Source organism: Xiphias gladius, chromosome 2 (assembly GCF_016859285.1).
Source record: "Xiphias gladius isolate SHS-SW01 ecotype Sanya breed wild chromosome 2, ASM1685928v1, whole genome shotgun sequence".
Lineage (NCBI taxonomy): Eukaryota > Metazoa > Chordata > Actinopteri > Istiophoriformes > Xiphiidae > Xiphias > Xiphias gladius.
The window spans coordinates 17,836,113-17,852,770 of NC_053401.1; the positions used below are offsets into that span (position 1 = coordinate 17,836,113).

At 40.0% G+C, this 16,658-nt stretch overlaps 1 protein-coding gene across 1 annotated transcript in view; it reads left to right on the top strand.

The window, feature by feature from the left end:
- Nucleotides 1-1,119: 1,119 nt before the first annotated feature.
- The window catches only part of mpped1 (metallophosphoesterase domain containing 1), a 74,178-nt gene continuing 58,639 nt past the window's right edge, over nt 1,120-16,658 (top strand). Inside the window, exons 1-2 of the mRNA XM_040149992.1 lie at nt 1,120-1,298; nt 8,425-8,606. Coding sequence (XP_040005926.1) covers nt 1,120-1,298; nt 8,425-8,606 — 361 coding nt within the window. The remainder of the gene's footprint in view (nt 1,299-8,424; nt 8,607-16,658) is intronic.

Below are 16,658 nucleotides of genomic sequence, written 5' to 3' on the forward strand. Positions count from 1 at the left end.
TTGGTCCTGTATGGCTGCCAATTGAACAGACACACTGGCATTTATTGATGATTTCACTGCTGAGGGAAACAACAGGATGAATGCAGAGGTATACAGGAGCTTTCTGTGTGCTCAGATTCAGTCAAATGCATCAACACTCATTGCACAACATTTCATCAGTCCGCAGGACAATGATCCTAAACATACTGCCAAAGCTACCACAGAGCTCTTCAGGGTGAAGAGGTAGGATATCCTCCTGGGCTGAGTTAATCGCCTTAGCTTACCAGGCCTCTGTAGCCCGCTCCTCATATCTGCTGAAGGCTACAGGCTCCAGGATATATTAGCTGCCGCTAATAAGTTTAACATTGAATTGAATTGTGGGCAATGTAGGCGTAATAAAAAAAGAGTGCATGGAATATAAAAGACAAGATATCTGGTTCTGCTGCATTGATTTTATGCCTTTTTTATAAAGTCTTATAAAGTGAGTCCAACAATGTTTTACCATTATAATGCTAAATTAGTGAAGTACTCTTTTAATCTCAAGCATATTTTTTCAATTAATCAGATAGTTGTTTAGCCTATAAAATGAAAGAAAATGCCCATCACAACATGAATGTCTCGCTTTGTCTGACCAACACTGAAAAACTCAAAAATGTCCCATTTAAAATCCTATAAAACAGCAAATAGCATCAAATGCTTAGATTTGAGAATCTTGAACCAGAGAATGTTTGGCGTTTTTGCCTAATTAATGACTTAAACATTTAATTGATCATTAATGTTCATCTCTCCATTTATTTTAAAAATGAACTTAAAATAATCAAATGAATCATTTCAGCACTATTCTGAAATCCCATCCTTATCACATACACTTAATGTCAGCTCTGCTCTGTTCTGTCTCTCAGGTGCAGAGGAACTGTAAAGAAGAAAAAGAAGAAGAGGAGGGAGGACGTGATGTTCTCTCCTCAGGTCACTGTGACTGTGAGGTCTGTGAGGGTTTGAGCGTGTCAAGACACGTGGTAACAGCCCCTCCTCAGGCTGAGACTATCCACCCAGTGTTCTAAAGCAAAAACAACAATCAGCTAAACTTCTCAACCCAACACCTTGCTCTCCTCCATCCGCCCTGCTCCAATACCCAGTGCCATGGCCTTCACCCTGTCAGAGATTATGGCAGCGAGGCGGCAGCAGTCGCAGGCTCAGTCACACACCCAACGAGGTAGCAGGACGACTGTGGAGGTGGACGAGTACAGCACCAACCCCACTCAGGCCTTCACCTTCTACAACATCAACCAGGGACGCTTCCAACCACCACACGTCCACATGTGAGTAGATATATATGAAGCAGGTCGGCTAATTAAAGGAGCATACTGCTGTTATTTACAGTAGAGTTATGTCAACATTTTAGTTCAAATTTCCTTTGTTCATTTTCCTGTGCGTCCTGGATAGAATCAGATTTTTTTTTACATTTACCCATTATTTGTTTTTCATTACTGAGATTCAAACCAGAAGGGATTATTTTCCTTTAAAGGAGTACTACAATGTTTTAAAAAATATTTTCATTTGCTTTCTTTTCTAAAAAGACATGAGAAAATTGATGTCTATCTCACATCTGTGTTTTAAGTACAAAGCTGGTGATGTGGTTAGCCAAGCTTAACCGAAAGACTGGAAGCAGGGAGAAACAGCTGTAGTACATCTAAGAACAACTCTATACCAATGTGCTCACTTAACTCTCAAAAAGACAGCAAGCATGGGTGTAGAAACTGGTAGGGACAGCAGGAACATGTCCCTACCAATATCCAGTGATTACCGAAATGTCCTTAGCAATAATTTTGAACAAAAAATTAAAATATAACCGCTGTTGTCCCTCAGTGTCTACTCAATGTATTTAGTATACAAATGGTTGAGAGATCATGCTCTGTACTACGGTTCCCACCTCCCTAACCCAGTATCGCTAATAGGATTGGCTCGGCCGTTTCTTGCTAACATGTGAGAGGCTGTATCTACACCTAGTTGTAAGAAGCACTAAAGTTCTGTTAACTAGATGTGCATGTATGCTTATTGAGGAAGACAATATCCTCATACTAACAGTTCTGTGCATGAAAATATGGTACAAATCGCTTCTTGTATTGATTCAGTAAGGGACAGCGCATTTGAATTTTCAAAATGAGATGCTACTGTATTATATGGGATGGTTGGCAACCCTAAACGTTAGTGTCTGTGTATGAGTGTGTCTGTTCGCATATGCGTGTGTGTGTATGTTTGGCAATTAGGATAATTAGGATAACAACAACAATGTGCTAGGCACTGCCTGAAAAATACTGTAGGTTCAATACAGTACCTTGCAAGGCAGGGTATGGCCATGAGATGCGAGACGCATTTTTTGGACGCATTTGCATCGAGGATAATCCGGGGATCTTTTACAGTTGACTAACTATAGCCACAAGTGTGGTTGTCAAGCTGTCCTCAACTCAGTTTCCACTGTTCTGAGGTCAGTTATGAGATCGCAGGCATTACACACATGCGCAAATGTGTGTGGAAAGTACTCTTGTGCATTAGAAAATTATTTCAACAGTCTTTTCTTCCTAAGTGTTAAGAGGTAGCAGTAATAAGTAAATAAGCAAATTACGTTGGGATTTATCATCTCTTTGCAAGATCTGCAGGAAATCTGAGAAGTTTGAGACAGCATATTGCTACACACGTAGCGCTCCTTCTTTCAGGGATAGCTCAATGCACAGGTTGTGTGTGAAGCAAATGGGCAAGAGAGAAAGAGAGAGCAGGTGTGTGGCAGTGAGGCTGGTGACCAGAGCAGTTAGCAGTGCAATGTATGAGCGCTTTAGGCTGTCAGCAAATAAATGCTACAACTCCTCAAGACCCAAGCCAAGTTTCTGCGTCTTGCCAACTTCAGCCCTGGAGCAGAACACAAAGTCTCCCCGTGTTTACCGACTATGGTCCAAACAATGAGCCAGGAAAGGCTAACAATATTGAGGCAGGAAAATATAGGATTCTGCATTGTCACTGGAGTGTGTCATTGTCAATTAATACTAAATAATTTAAAGAGTACCATAGAGGTGATTTTTAGATATTTTTCCTCTACACTGCACATGAGTTTCAGCACAGGAAAGACAGGCCACGCAAAATCATGAGACAAGGACAGGCCCTAAATTTAAGAGAGATTTGGTACTACTATTGTCATGAAAAGGTATGTTTTAGTCTGCTCCAGATTTTGGTGTAGTAAAAAACTGAATCGCACATTGAGATGGTGGGTTGTGAGGTTGAGGGTTTGGTAGGTGGTTGTTTGGTTATCCTTCTTTCATCTGTAAAAATCACTGCACGCAACTGCTGTGCGTACCCTTCTTTTGAATAGTTATAACTTCATAAGGCGACAATTAATTACCCACAACTTACTATATTTAATAGGGCAAAGCACCATGGCGCACAACGATTTGTGAAACATAAACAATTTGTAACACTATTGATTGTACGTTTGCAAAATTACACCACTTAACAGCATAGTGGGTACAGCTCGCTAGCTGGCCGGGCAGCTTAACAGTCTGTTAACAGCTGTGAAATGCTCCATTGCTATGGTAGACTATAGAACAGAAAACAAGAGTAAAGAGATGGAGGATGAAGAAAGTGAGAACGGAGATGCACCAGAAGAACTTATGCCCCGGAGGGGAGCTTTGTCTGCAGTTTCGAAGTTTTTCTGGTTTTAGAAAATCCAATGCTGACCAAAAGACTATATAATGCAAAGTTTGTCAAGCCACTGTTGTTGCTGCTGGTGGTAACACTAGCAAGTTACTCCAACAGCTCAGCATTAAAAAATGTGTTGGAATACCAACAGCGTATGTCTTTACCATTGTTGGATTCGAGGACATCGACCTAGAATGCAAGTGAAAGAGGGAAGCCAAAGGGTCAGACATTGCTTGAAGAGGCACTGCATATTACAGGAGAAGCGGTGGAGTGACATTACGAACACAGTAACAATCCACCTATGCAAGGACATGGTCCTGCTACAGACAGTCGAGAAAGACGGGCATCAGATCAATGATTAAAACACTGGATTCGAAATATGTCTTGCCGGGGTGAAAATACTTTAGCCAAACTGCTATCCCAACATTATACCAAAAAGAGCACAACAAGCAGGAAGCGGAGCTGCATATTGTCGCCCACTTTTTCTGCAACAACAGACCTGTGGTCAAGTCAGACAATGGAGCCATTCCTGAGCATAATTATGCACTTCATCAGTTATGACTGTGAGTTGCGCAACCACTCTTTGTAAATGTCATATTACCCGGACGACCACACCAGAGAAATAATTGTACAAGGCTTGAGAGAGGCTCTTGAATCCTGGGGTCTGGGAGAGGAGAGGCAGGTGGCCCTAACAACTGACAGTGTTGCCAACATTGTGAAGGCAGTCCAGCTGAATGATTGGAAAAGATTCCAATGCTTTGGACACAGGCTTCACCTTGCCATAGTTAAATATGAATCAATGTATTCATTAAACAATTTGTTTTTTGAATTATTCATAGCCTAAAAGTGATAAATATTTAAAATTGTGTGATGTTTTCAAAAATGGATGGTGTTTTTATTAACCTTTGAGTTAGCATGTTATAATATTTCTTTAATAGCAAAAATGCACTAATCATTGTGTTTATTGTTTTTACCGAGTGAAGTGTAAAAGATGACCTTGTAGAACATAGTCTGTGTGAGCAAAAAAATTGTAGGTCTTGTACTCCTGGAAAAGGAGGAGTTAGCCTTCCATTAAAATCAAAACCACTGAGCCTTTGAGCCATTGCTCAGGCTGAACTGGGCCTGCCAAAGCACCAGCTCACCACAGAGATGCCTACTAGGTAGGGATCGCGACAAAAGATGATTCAAAGACTGACTGAGCAGGAGAAAGCCATAAGTCAGGTGTTGAAAGCTGACAAGAAAACAAGGCACTTGGTGCCCAGCTGGCAGGACATGGATGTGCTGGATGCAGTAAAAAAGGTGTTAAGTTGTTAAGTTCCTGAGTTCACAGATGCATTGTTTGGTGAATGCCATGTTAGTGTCTCATACCTCAGGCCAGTACTCCATGTCTTCATGAAACCATTCTTGCTGAGGGACAGAATGACACTCAACTGACCAAGGATATGAAGACAACCATTTTAACCTTTTTGAATGGAAAGTACTTAGATCCTGGCACAGATAACCTGCTAGATATGGCTTTTCTCCTTTATCGCTGCTTCAAAACTACCTACAATTAAGAATGAAAAGGTGGATGACTGAGCAGTAGAAAAGATAAAATCACTGCTGACATAGCAACAGGCAGGCACCACTGGCGCTTCACCAGCTCAGGTCCACCTGTGATGCAGTGGACAGGCTGGTTTTCCTGGCACAAAATTTGTAATGTCTTGAAAAGCTTCAGTTATCAAAGCCTGTATTTGTAAGGGTGATTTGTGCTAGTAATGTTCATAATGTTTCCTGCAATGTGCCAAGATGTTGGCATCAGAGGATATTATTACTGTGAGTTTAAATGTGGATTGTTTATTTTTCTAATGGAAAAACAAGAGCAATATAATCCTTTTGAAAACTTGAATACTGTACCATGAAGGATAATATTAATGCACTTTAAAAATTGGAATGTGTTATCTGTTAAATGGAAAACCAAGGGAATTGTGACTGATCAACAGCCATTTTAATACTTGAATACCTTGGCTTGAAGGATAACATATTGTCAATTAAGATTGAATTAAGATTAAGATTGATTCTTACTTGTGAAATAGAATGTTTGAGAAAAATCTCTTTTAATACTTGAACACTGTGAGTTTTTAGGTCAGTTTATAGTGTTTATAGAACTATCTTTTTATATTTTGTTTTGAAAAGGAAACATTGTTAAAGTTGTTGGCATATCTATTTATTTTATTTTGTTTATTTATTTTTATTTTATTTGTAAGGTCTTTTTTTAACACATTGCAGTTTTCACAACAAAGATTCTATACATTCTGCAACTATTTGTTGCATACTGATTCCTTCATATATTGTATCATTTGTGGGGCCAATCAAACCCATTGTAATCAAAGCCTTCTTTATATACATGATGAAATTAAAATGTTTTTAAATTCTATATATCCTGACAGTAGAATAAGCTAATACAAACATATATACAGGCACAGCCATGAAAAAAAATTGATATGCTGTGAAACCACCAGAATCTTAAAAAATACTGTGATACAAATTTTTGGTCTTACTGCCCAGCACTAACTTCCTGTATATGTTTCACATTAAAAGCCAACTTGGAAAAAGAGGGAGTACGCCCTTTTAGTTGCTCGAAGGCTTTTAATGTAAACATGTCCCCAAAGAGTGATACTGCTACAATGTGAGTATATGTATATGTGAGTCAGGATACAGTCGGTAATATTGTTAGCAAAGGTTCCAGCAGTGAGCAAAGTGGTGGTGGAAACCAGATGGAAGCATCCAAAGACAATAGTAGGTTTTTTTTGACCAGGAAGTTATCATATCACAGTAAAATGTACCAAAAGTTGGGTATTCCTATGGATGCCGTGTATTTGTCGAATTATGATTTGACTTATGATTAGGCTCAGAAACTCAGCAGCATGACCCAGCCTCATATCTAAATTGTTTGTGCTTACACTGAACTACAATTGCTGGGCCATTTGGCTTTAAGAGCAACTTCATGTGAATGCCATGACCTGCTCAATAGTCCAACCTTTACTGTATATGTGGTTCTGCTAGTCTTACAAATAGCCACTCATTAGGAACCCTTCTGGTATGTGAAACTTCATGAGTCACGTCCCTTGACCTGTCTTACCAAAGAAAATATCATGGTTTCAACATGACTTTGTGTGTGAGTGTAAGACTGCAGGCAACTCATCAGGTGGGAACTTTCTCAATAACTGGTGCTGGGTTGAGTTGGGCCCACGACACTGAGGCTCAAATTGTGTTCCAATGTCACAGAACCACAACCCTCTTAACCTGCACACACACACACACACACTCAACACCTTGTTGACAACAACTAATTAACAACATGTGAGGCTAACTAGCATGTTGCTTTCACCAGCAGCTTGCAAACACCAAAGAATACTCTTCAGCTACCTCCTCCTAGATTTTTTTAATTTGATATTGAGGCAAAGCCAAGAAAAATGCAAGTTACTAAAAACACTTTGATCTGGTGTTACATTTCGTAGCCTACCACAAATTCTCAATTAAAAACTGGTTTTCCAATAATGACTGAATCTCAAATAATAGCCACAAACAATAGAGACATATCACGGTACTATAAGGCCTCACATGGGTTGATCCTTCTAGTGACCCTTTGAGCCATTAGAAGGCTTTTAATATGAAACTTCTGTGCAGCAAGTGTTGGGTTTCACTGACAGTAGCTGAGCACCAAACAGAAAAACAGCTAAGTAAAAGCGAGCAGTAGATTGGTGAGTACAATATAACTGCAATATAACTAATTCCATCGGTACGAATTCTGATGAATTTACCATGTAAGCCATTATCTTACAATGGGTTTTACCTGGCCTTTAGTTGTAACCAGCTGTATTTGTTTGTCCAGTGTATTATTTGAGACTCAGCTATTATTTGCATACTTGTTTTTAATTAAGAAGTTAAGAAGTTATGATATTAGTAGGACCTCTCTTTAACTGACTGTGCGTGGACATCTCTGACCCTCAAAATTGAAATAAAACTATAATTTCAGCTTTAACTTTATTTAACTTTATTTATCTAGCCACAAAAGCAATCTTTTAAACACACTTAAATTGATGTTAAGAAAGAATTTCTTTTGGGGTCTCCATAAAGCATCACTTTATATTCCCTTACATTTCTGTATACTCTATATTGGAAATGAAACATTTTTCATAAACCCTCTTCTGTATTTCATTACTTTTTTGACTCACATTTCTTGCTGACTGTGCTACATGCATGACTATCCGCTTTCCCACTTTCCCTCTTTCTTTCTCTCTCTTGTGGTGGGGTGCGGAGGAGGAAAAGGAGGAGGAGGCAGGGCTGGGTGTAATCGTACCTGGAGGAAAGCTCGCTAAACTGGGCCACAGTTATTCACCAGCTCCTCTCTTCCCCTTGGAGACCCTGTGGATCTGCACACTTGCTTGAAATCTCACAGGACTCTGCTCTTTTTCTATATCTGCACTTTAATGTTTTCTATCTCTGCACATTTCTATGCCATGCTTTTATTGTGGCCTCTCACTCATGCTTCTTGCTATGCCTCTTGTTTCCTCCTCTGTCTCAGTCTTTGGGGAGGATTTTTTGCTGGATACTAATTCAAACTTCTTTCATTGTCAGCCTCTTACCACAGAGACTTTGCATACAGAAATGTGTCTCTTTCGCAAGTATTGTTTAGGTGTACCAAGAGCTGCAGTGACCCCCTTTCCTTCCTCTCTCCCTCAACTTTTTTGTCTTCTCTTCTTTTACTCTTCTCAGGGTGGACCCGATGCCTCACGACACGCCCAAGCCGCCGGGCTACACACGTTTTGTATGCGTCTCAGACACTCACTCCCGCACAGACACCATCCAGATGCCGTACGGGGATGTGTTCATCCATGCCGGAGACTTCACCGAGCTGGGACTGCCCTCTGAGGTCAAGAAGTTTAACGACTGGCTAGGTCAGCATCTCTGAGAGTTGTGGCTCTGGATCCAGAGCGGGTCAGGGGCCTGGTCTCTGTAACTGGGTTCCCTTGTGATCTATCAATATGGCTGGAGTGGGTACCAGGCTAAATTTTCTTGCTCTGGGTGCAAAGCTGAAAGTTTTTAAGAAACCTTTGAAAATGGAAGGAGTCTTTGAAGTTTTCAAAATCTCAGGGCTACAATAAGCTTTTTTTTTTGGTTGTGGTTTTTATTGTTACTTAAAAGGCCCATACCAGTTTTAGATCTCCAAATTAAAAATTTACCTCACTTTACCGCTGACCATTTTCCAAAGCATGCCATATGTTTTTAAATTTAATTCCTCACCTCCTGAATAGATTTGGGTCTTTTCTTCCTTTCTGGTGAGTTCAAGAATGATCGAGAACATCAGAAATTTCTGATGACTTCTGAATAGCAATTTTTTTAAATGTACATTTCACACTCTCCCTATTCAATTTTCTGACAACAGAGCTCATGAATGCAGTACTATGTGGCTGCTGATTCCCAAATCTTTGAGGAGTTCCTTAGACACATCATAATAGAAGGTTTTTTAAATGTTTTCCCCCGATAACTGCACTTTCACACAGTTATAACCTTGATAAATAAATAATGCTGACTGAATGTTCATTGTGATGGACAGGAAGTCTCTGCAAGTTGATTTTCATAGCCTACTGTAATGAATTAAAACCAATGGCTGCTTGTAAAGAAGAAAAAGGTTAAACTAAAAACGTGTGGTGTGCTTTTGGAGACCAACAGAAGTAATGTAAAGACGGCCTGTGCTGTATATTGTTTGTGGTGCACATGCAAAACCCACAGTTTGGTTCTTTACATTTGATGTGGTGGGGTGTTAGTCTGGTTTGTGTTACATGACACTCAGACAGAGGCTGCAGAGATGTCCTAGTTAATATTTGCGTAGTTTAACACAGACAGCAGACAGAGGGCCTGTCCTTCTTTGTGGAAAAAGCAGGAAAAAACCACTGAGAAAAAAAATTTCATTGTTTGATTTTCAGAAATGATCAAGTAGATGATCCTCACTCAGTTTTGAACATTTAACGTTGAATTTTATTTGATCAAACCCCCTTTTTAATATATTTTTGGGAATTTTATAACTGTATTTGATAGGTGAGAGTAGAGAGATGACAGGAAATGACTGGATAGAGATGGGGAACCACATGTTGGTGCCTTAACCTCTAGGCCATCAGGGCACCCCATCAAACCCCATTTCTGATATTATATATAGCTGTCATTTTTGTTCACCAATAGCCATTAGTTAGTAGTTTTTATTGTTACTGGCAGAGTGTGTCATTCCTGCATATAGCATACTCACACAAAAGGGATTCACAGGAAATATTGTATACCTGTACTGCATGTGAAATCAAAACCTGGTGTGTGATGCACTGAACTTAATGTGGAAAACAACAGACAGTACCACTGTAATGTGATCATGAGTCAAAACATTTTTTTCTTCTTTAGTTTTCCTGAATAAAATATCCTTAGGAGATGAATCCTCCCGGTCCGCAGTTTGTTTTGGCTGTGCTGTGAACAGATAGACAGCTCTTTTTCTGTTCCATATCCAACAGATTGGCCACTCACTGGAAGTCAGTGTTGCCTGTTGATATACTTTATCTGCTATATTGAGTGGAACTCTGTTAACACCAATAACAACAGGTGTAACCAAGACTGAAATCTTTCTGAAATCTATGATTATTACTTTAAAGCTGCATTATCAAAATTTTTTGGCCACTCTGTTGCAATCTAAAGCCTTGGACAACTTAAAAAACAAAAGATTGAAATAATATTACTTTTAAGTTGTTGTTGAAATACTATTTTATTTTACATATCCAGCAGACATAGAGCAACATGATCATCCATTTGGAGTCATGTTTGTGTCCACCCAATGAATGTAAGTTTAATATTCACTCCTGAGAAAAATATCTGTCTCTTTAGCAGCTAGATGTTCCACTAGGTTCACCAGCTAGTCTCTAATTGTGTCTGTCTGCTGGTTGCTGCTGAGGTAGTGGACAGTGGCGTTTTACAGCTTTTTCTCTGAAAACACCTGCTTCTACTGGTTGATGAGAGAGTTTGCAGATATTTCACATCACATACAACCATTTAATCCATTGTTAATAGAAAATGTTGATTAGTGCAGCTTTAAAATAGCAACTGATGAATTACTCTTATCACTACATCAAATTTCAGGTGTTACTTAGTTTTTTTCTCTCCTTCCTCTCTATGGTGCAGTTTGTGTAGTTGGAGCTCCTTCCTTTGACAGCTTTATCTTTGATCTAAACAAAATGGGGATAAAGTGCATCACCACTTTGGCACCAATATACACTCAGTGAGCACATAAATTAAACACCATACTCACACTGGGTAGGGCCTCCATTCGCTCTCAAAACAGCCTCAGGTCTTTGTGGGACGGATTTCGACAAGATGTTGGAAGCATTCCTTTGAGATTCTGCTCCATGTTGACACGATTGCATCACATTATTTCTGCAGATTTGTCAGCTGCACATTTGTGCTGCCAATCTCCCGTTCAACCACATCCCACAGGTGGTCTACTGGATTCAGATTTGGTGACTGCGAAGGCCACTGAAATACACTGAACTAATTTTCACGTTCATAAAACCAGATTGAGACGACCTTTGCTTTGTGACTTGGTGCATTATCGTGCAAGAACTAGAAGATGCTAAATAGTGGCCATAACGAGATGCACATGGTCAGCAACAATACTCAGATAGCCTGTGGCATTCAAACCATGACTGATAGGTGTAATGGGGCCCAAAGTGTGCCAAGAAAACATTCTCCATACTATTACACCACCAGCAGCAGCCTGGATTGTTAACAACAAGGCAGGTTGAGTCCATGGATTCATGCTGTTGATGACTCTTCTGACCCTACCTATCTGCGTGACTCAACATAAATCCAGATTCCTCAGACCAGGCTACATTGTTTCAGTCTTCAACTGTCTAGTTTTGGTGAGCCAAAACTGTAGCCACAGTAGCCTCAGATTTCTGTTCTTGGCTGACAAGAGTGGAACCCGACGTGGTCCTCGGCTGTTGTAGCCCATTCTCCTCAAGATTGGATGTGTTGTGCATTCTGGGATGCTTTAATGCACCCCATTTTTAAAGAGTAGTTATCTGAGTTAACAATACCTTTCTGTAAGCTCCAACAACTCTGGCCATTCACCTCTGACCTCTCTCATCAACAAGGCCGTTTCTGTTTGCAGTACTGCCACACATTGGATGGTTTTTTTTTCCGCACTGTTTTGCATTAAAATCCCAGGAGATCAGTAGTTTCAGAAATACTCAAACCAGCCCATCTGACACCAGCAATCATGGCATGGTAAAAGTACCTGAGATTACATTTGTTTTCCCATTCTGATGTTTGATGTGAACATTAATCAAAGCTACTGACCTGTATCTGCATGATTTCATGCATGACATTTCTGCCACATTATTGGTTGACTGAATAATTGCACAAATAAGCAGGTGTACAGGTGTTCCTAATAAAGTGCTCATGAGTGTAAAGGTGCACAGTGCACAGCAATAACATGTAGGTTAAATAATTATAATGACTAGCATAGCAAAAATTTAGCTAAATGAAAAGATCGGTACCTCTTTCTATTAAGTCTAATGTGTAAAGGATTTCTAAGTTGTAACTAATGGCTTTATTAATGGTTAATTTATCAATACTTTATAGATCAGCTATAAATGTTGGTAATCTATTAATATGCTTACGGGTTTCTCATGTTCTAATAAAATATCAAGTTGAATGTTAATAAGTCTTAGTAAAGGGTTTTAATCCATCAAGTATCCAGTTGTAAGAGTTAATGGTTATATAATAGACAATTAACTCTTCTTCTGTTGTATTTCTTACATAGTAACTTCTCCTTCAGATACCACCAGTGGTAAACAATTCAACCAGTAAATGGTTTTTTAACCATTAATAAGGCCATTAGTTACAACTTATAGTCTCTTTAAAATGGTGCCTTATTAGAAAGTGGTACTATACATTTAAAACTGTAAAATGTAGGTTAGTCTTGAGATTTATTTGCAGGGCATTTTAATTCAATTTTTCAATTCAGTTTTATTTATATAGCACCAAATCATAACATACATTATCTCAAGGCACTTTACAGAGTAAGGTCAGGACCTACAATATTATATATAGAAACCAACAGTTCCCACCATGAGCAAGCACTTGGCGACAGTGGAGAGGAAAACCCCCCTTTTAACAGGAAGAAGCCTCTGACAGAACCAGACTCAGGGTAGGTGGCCATCTGCCTTGACGGTTGGGTTGACAGGAGAGAAATGGAGCTCATTAGCCATTTCCTTTTGTCAAGGAAAAGTGTAAAAGCTTTTCCCGAGCTCATTCTTCTCTTCTGTTACTTTTTGCTTTACCAGCCCCCACTGGAAGAATCTTATCTCCGCACTGAGGTGGGAGCAAGTGTAAGTCTTATCATCGCTTCGTGATATCTGTTGGAAACTGGAATGAAGTGACCTCGTACGAAGCCGAGCGACAGCAAAAAATTATTGAATCAGTGAATCTACAACAGTTTGAGCAAGCAGAGCAGCTCTGTTATCATCACCATTATCGTCATTGTCGTCAGCGTCATCAACACCAGCACAAACTTCCGCAGGAACGGCAGGCGCCTGTAAATGGGTGCACGGGCCTTTGTGTGTTCATCTCTCTCTCTGAGGGATGGGAGAGGAGAGGGGGAAGATAAGGGGGGAGTTTGTTGTCCTTTCGCTCTTCACTCACAGACAGACACACACACATGTGAGCTACAGGGAGCGAAGGCTACAAATCCGCTAGCCCGCACTCCAGCGGTGAGAGAGGCTGTGGGAGAGACGGGAAAGAAAAGATAAACTGAGCCAAACGCGCCTTGTGCTGCCTCTGAAGTCAGTCTCTCCTCTCTCTCCCCTGTGCCGTTATTTTCTCCTTCCCTGCAACTCTGCCATCTCTTTTGCTTCCTCTTGTCTGCGCATATAAATATTTATAATCTGGCTATTCCTATTCTTTCTCTCTCTTTCATTCCCTCCTGCTCCTGCCCCAGTCTGTAGATGAATGTAACTCCTGTTGTTTGTGTGCAGAGATTTACAAAGATCAGGTTTAGCGTATTAATTTCTTCGTCTTTTTTTCTTTTGTCTCTGTACAAACTGAGCTTTGGTCAGGTAACGCCAACTGCTCCCAAACTTTCTGCTCTTTTATCATCCCTCTGGTTGAGTCTATTCTCAATCGATCTTTATATTCCTCTTTTATTCCTATTTTGTTTATCTCATTCAGTTTTTGTTTGTATCTCTTTTTATCCTTTCTCTTTCTTTCAGCTCTGATTTTCCCTTTTTCCTTTTTCTCTTTTTCCACATTCTCCTAAGATCTCTCCCATTTCAGTCCTTTCTCTCGCTCCCTCTCACTTGGTGGCAGCTCTGTGTGAGTCTTCTCTCAGCTCTTATTTTTAGCAGGAAGTCAGTCGGCTCTCGGGGGCCGCTGGCTGCTGCTCAAGTCTTTGTCAGGGATAGTGAACGCTGCAGGAGAAGGGGAGAAGAGAGGAGAAGAGAGATAAAGAGGAGAGGACTGAAGACGCAGGAGACGAAATTCTTGCAGGGAAAAAGGAAGGGAGAGGAGTTTGAAAGTGAGCAGATGACAGGGAAAGACGTGGTTTAAAAATGAGAGGAAGGAGACTGTCCAATCCAGAGGAAAGCGCCCTTACCTGGGTAAAGTCACAGCTCAGTCGCCCTGGAGACTGATGCCAAACTTCTGCCCTCCGTTGTCATGGTGATCCCTGCAGGTCCAGCTGTCAGTCACTGTATGAGGACAATGTGTGTGTGTGTGTGTGTGCGTGTGCATGTGTTTCTATACTGCACAAGTCCTTTTTCCATATTTTGGTCCCTCCACACTTCTTGTACTCAAGTGTGTTGGACTTAAGTTTGGGGTTTGTCCCTTTTAAAACAACCACAATCAAGTTTTTACTTGCTGTACTGTTTATACAGGTTGGGCAATTAACCAGTCATTATAAATGGAATATTTTTGGGTTTTGTGCTGTTGGTTGGTGTAAACAAGCAATTTAAGTTTCACCTTGGGCTCTGTGGAAATGTGATGGACATTTCTTTTACCATTTTCTGATATTTTATAGACTAAATAAATTATTCAAATATAGCTGCAAGTGGTGATAAGCAAGCACCATTTTCCAAACTAACAATGATTTACTCACCACCACATAATTCACAATGTTTTACAGGTCATTAGGTTATTCACTCTCTCTGACTCTGTTGCAGTACTGAGTGTATGTTAATGTTTAGTGTCCATTGCTCCTAGTGTAAGCTTTATTGTTCTGATGGTCTAGTGATGTCGACAAATGACCTGTGACAGGAGGGCCACTGGTTTGAATCCAGCTTTGCAAATTGTGTGCATCTTAATGTTTCTCTCTATTGTTTGTTACAACCTGTTTAGATACAGGATTGTAATACCAATCAATTTTGCCAGCTTGTGCAAATTGTTGCGTTTCACAGTTACAACATGGTACATTATAAGATTAATAAGCTAGGAGCTATTGTATACCGAAGTTTAAAATCAGTGGGATTTTAACTACTCAGTGGTGTAATTGCATAATTAACATCAGAAAACTGACTGCCCAATTGTAACTGAGCATAAGAACTATGGGCTTTATGCTAAACATGACTGTCACAGTCATCACAGGCAAGAGACAGCCTTCCAGTTATTCAAGACATCCACTGGTTTTCATTCATTACCTTACAGGAAGAAAATCAATTAGGAGACTCTTAACAGATTTAATGCAGACTTGATCTTGATGATTAGACGACCCAAAGCAGGCTCTTTGGGTTAGCTGCATGTTTTGCACATTATATGGAAATAAATTGCTGCCTGGAATAGAAGGACAAATAACATCCTAAAATTATTAATTGTACAGCATTTGAAAATCGTTTGTAGTTAAAGAGATAAAACTTGCAATTAATTTGGTATGGCCTTTAAGGAAAATTAATCATAAATCCACTCTTTTTTAAAAGTAAATTTTTATTGGCAGTTAAATGCATCATGACCTTTAATAATTAAAACTCCTAGTTTAACTTTTGATTTACGGTGAGTTCCAATATGAGTGTGTGTTTGTGTTTAAGGTGAGATGCTCATTTTTTGATGAGCACATTGTGCAGACTGAAGAGCTGTGATAGCTAAAAAGGATGACTGTAGGTGAAAAGTCACTGTTTGGGCAGAAGTGAGCTCTGGATTGTTGGGGATGGAGGCTGATTGGGTGGGACAGGTGAGGGGAGAGAAAGAGGAGAGAGATTAGGAAAGAGGAAGGGAGGGGAAAAAGGTTAGTGAGGGCAAGAGGCAGACCTCAAGCTCATGAGCAGCAGCACTTCAGTCCAATTGTCTCTAATAATGGCTTCTTTGATCAGGCTTTCAGCACATACTCCCGCCTATGAGCAGCACACAAACCAGCATCCACATGGATTTCATAAGCCAAGGCAATGCTTTCCTGAGCGTTTGTGTTTGTTTGTGTGTATTGCCCTCACTGTTGACTTGAGTGGCGTCTTTATTCATGCTGTGTGATAGCTTGTGCTGGTGGAGCAGAGCAGGGAATATACTGAAGAGAATGCTGTGTTTAAATATGGATCTCATTGTACTTCAGAGTCGACTAGGGGTCAAGACAGGAGCAACTTTAATTCTTAAAGGCTTTGTTCTCTTGCTCTTTCCCTCTGTCTGCCTTCCGTTCAGCGAGAACTTTAAATCACACAGACACAGAGACCGTAGGAAAATACAGATCAACTAACAACCAATTGGCCATATGCAGTCTTTTTCTCTTTTTCCCTTAATGTGAGAGAAAATTTTCCTTCTGCAGGAAGCATGAAATCTTAAAGGGATCTTAAAGGGAAATTTAGGGTATATTCTCTCTTTTATGAACTCCACTCATGGGATGAATCCAGGGGAAAAAAATCACCCTTTATTGTCTTCCCAAAGCAGAGGATTCTTAAAGGAATACTCCAATACTGTGTTAAATATCCATCACCCTG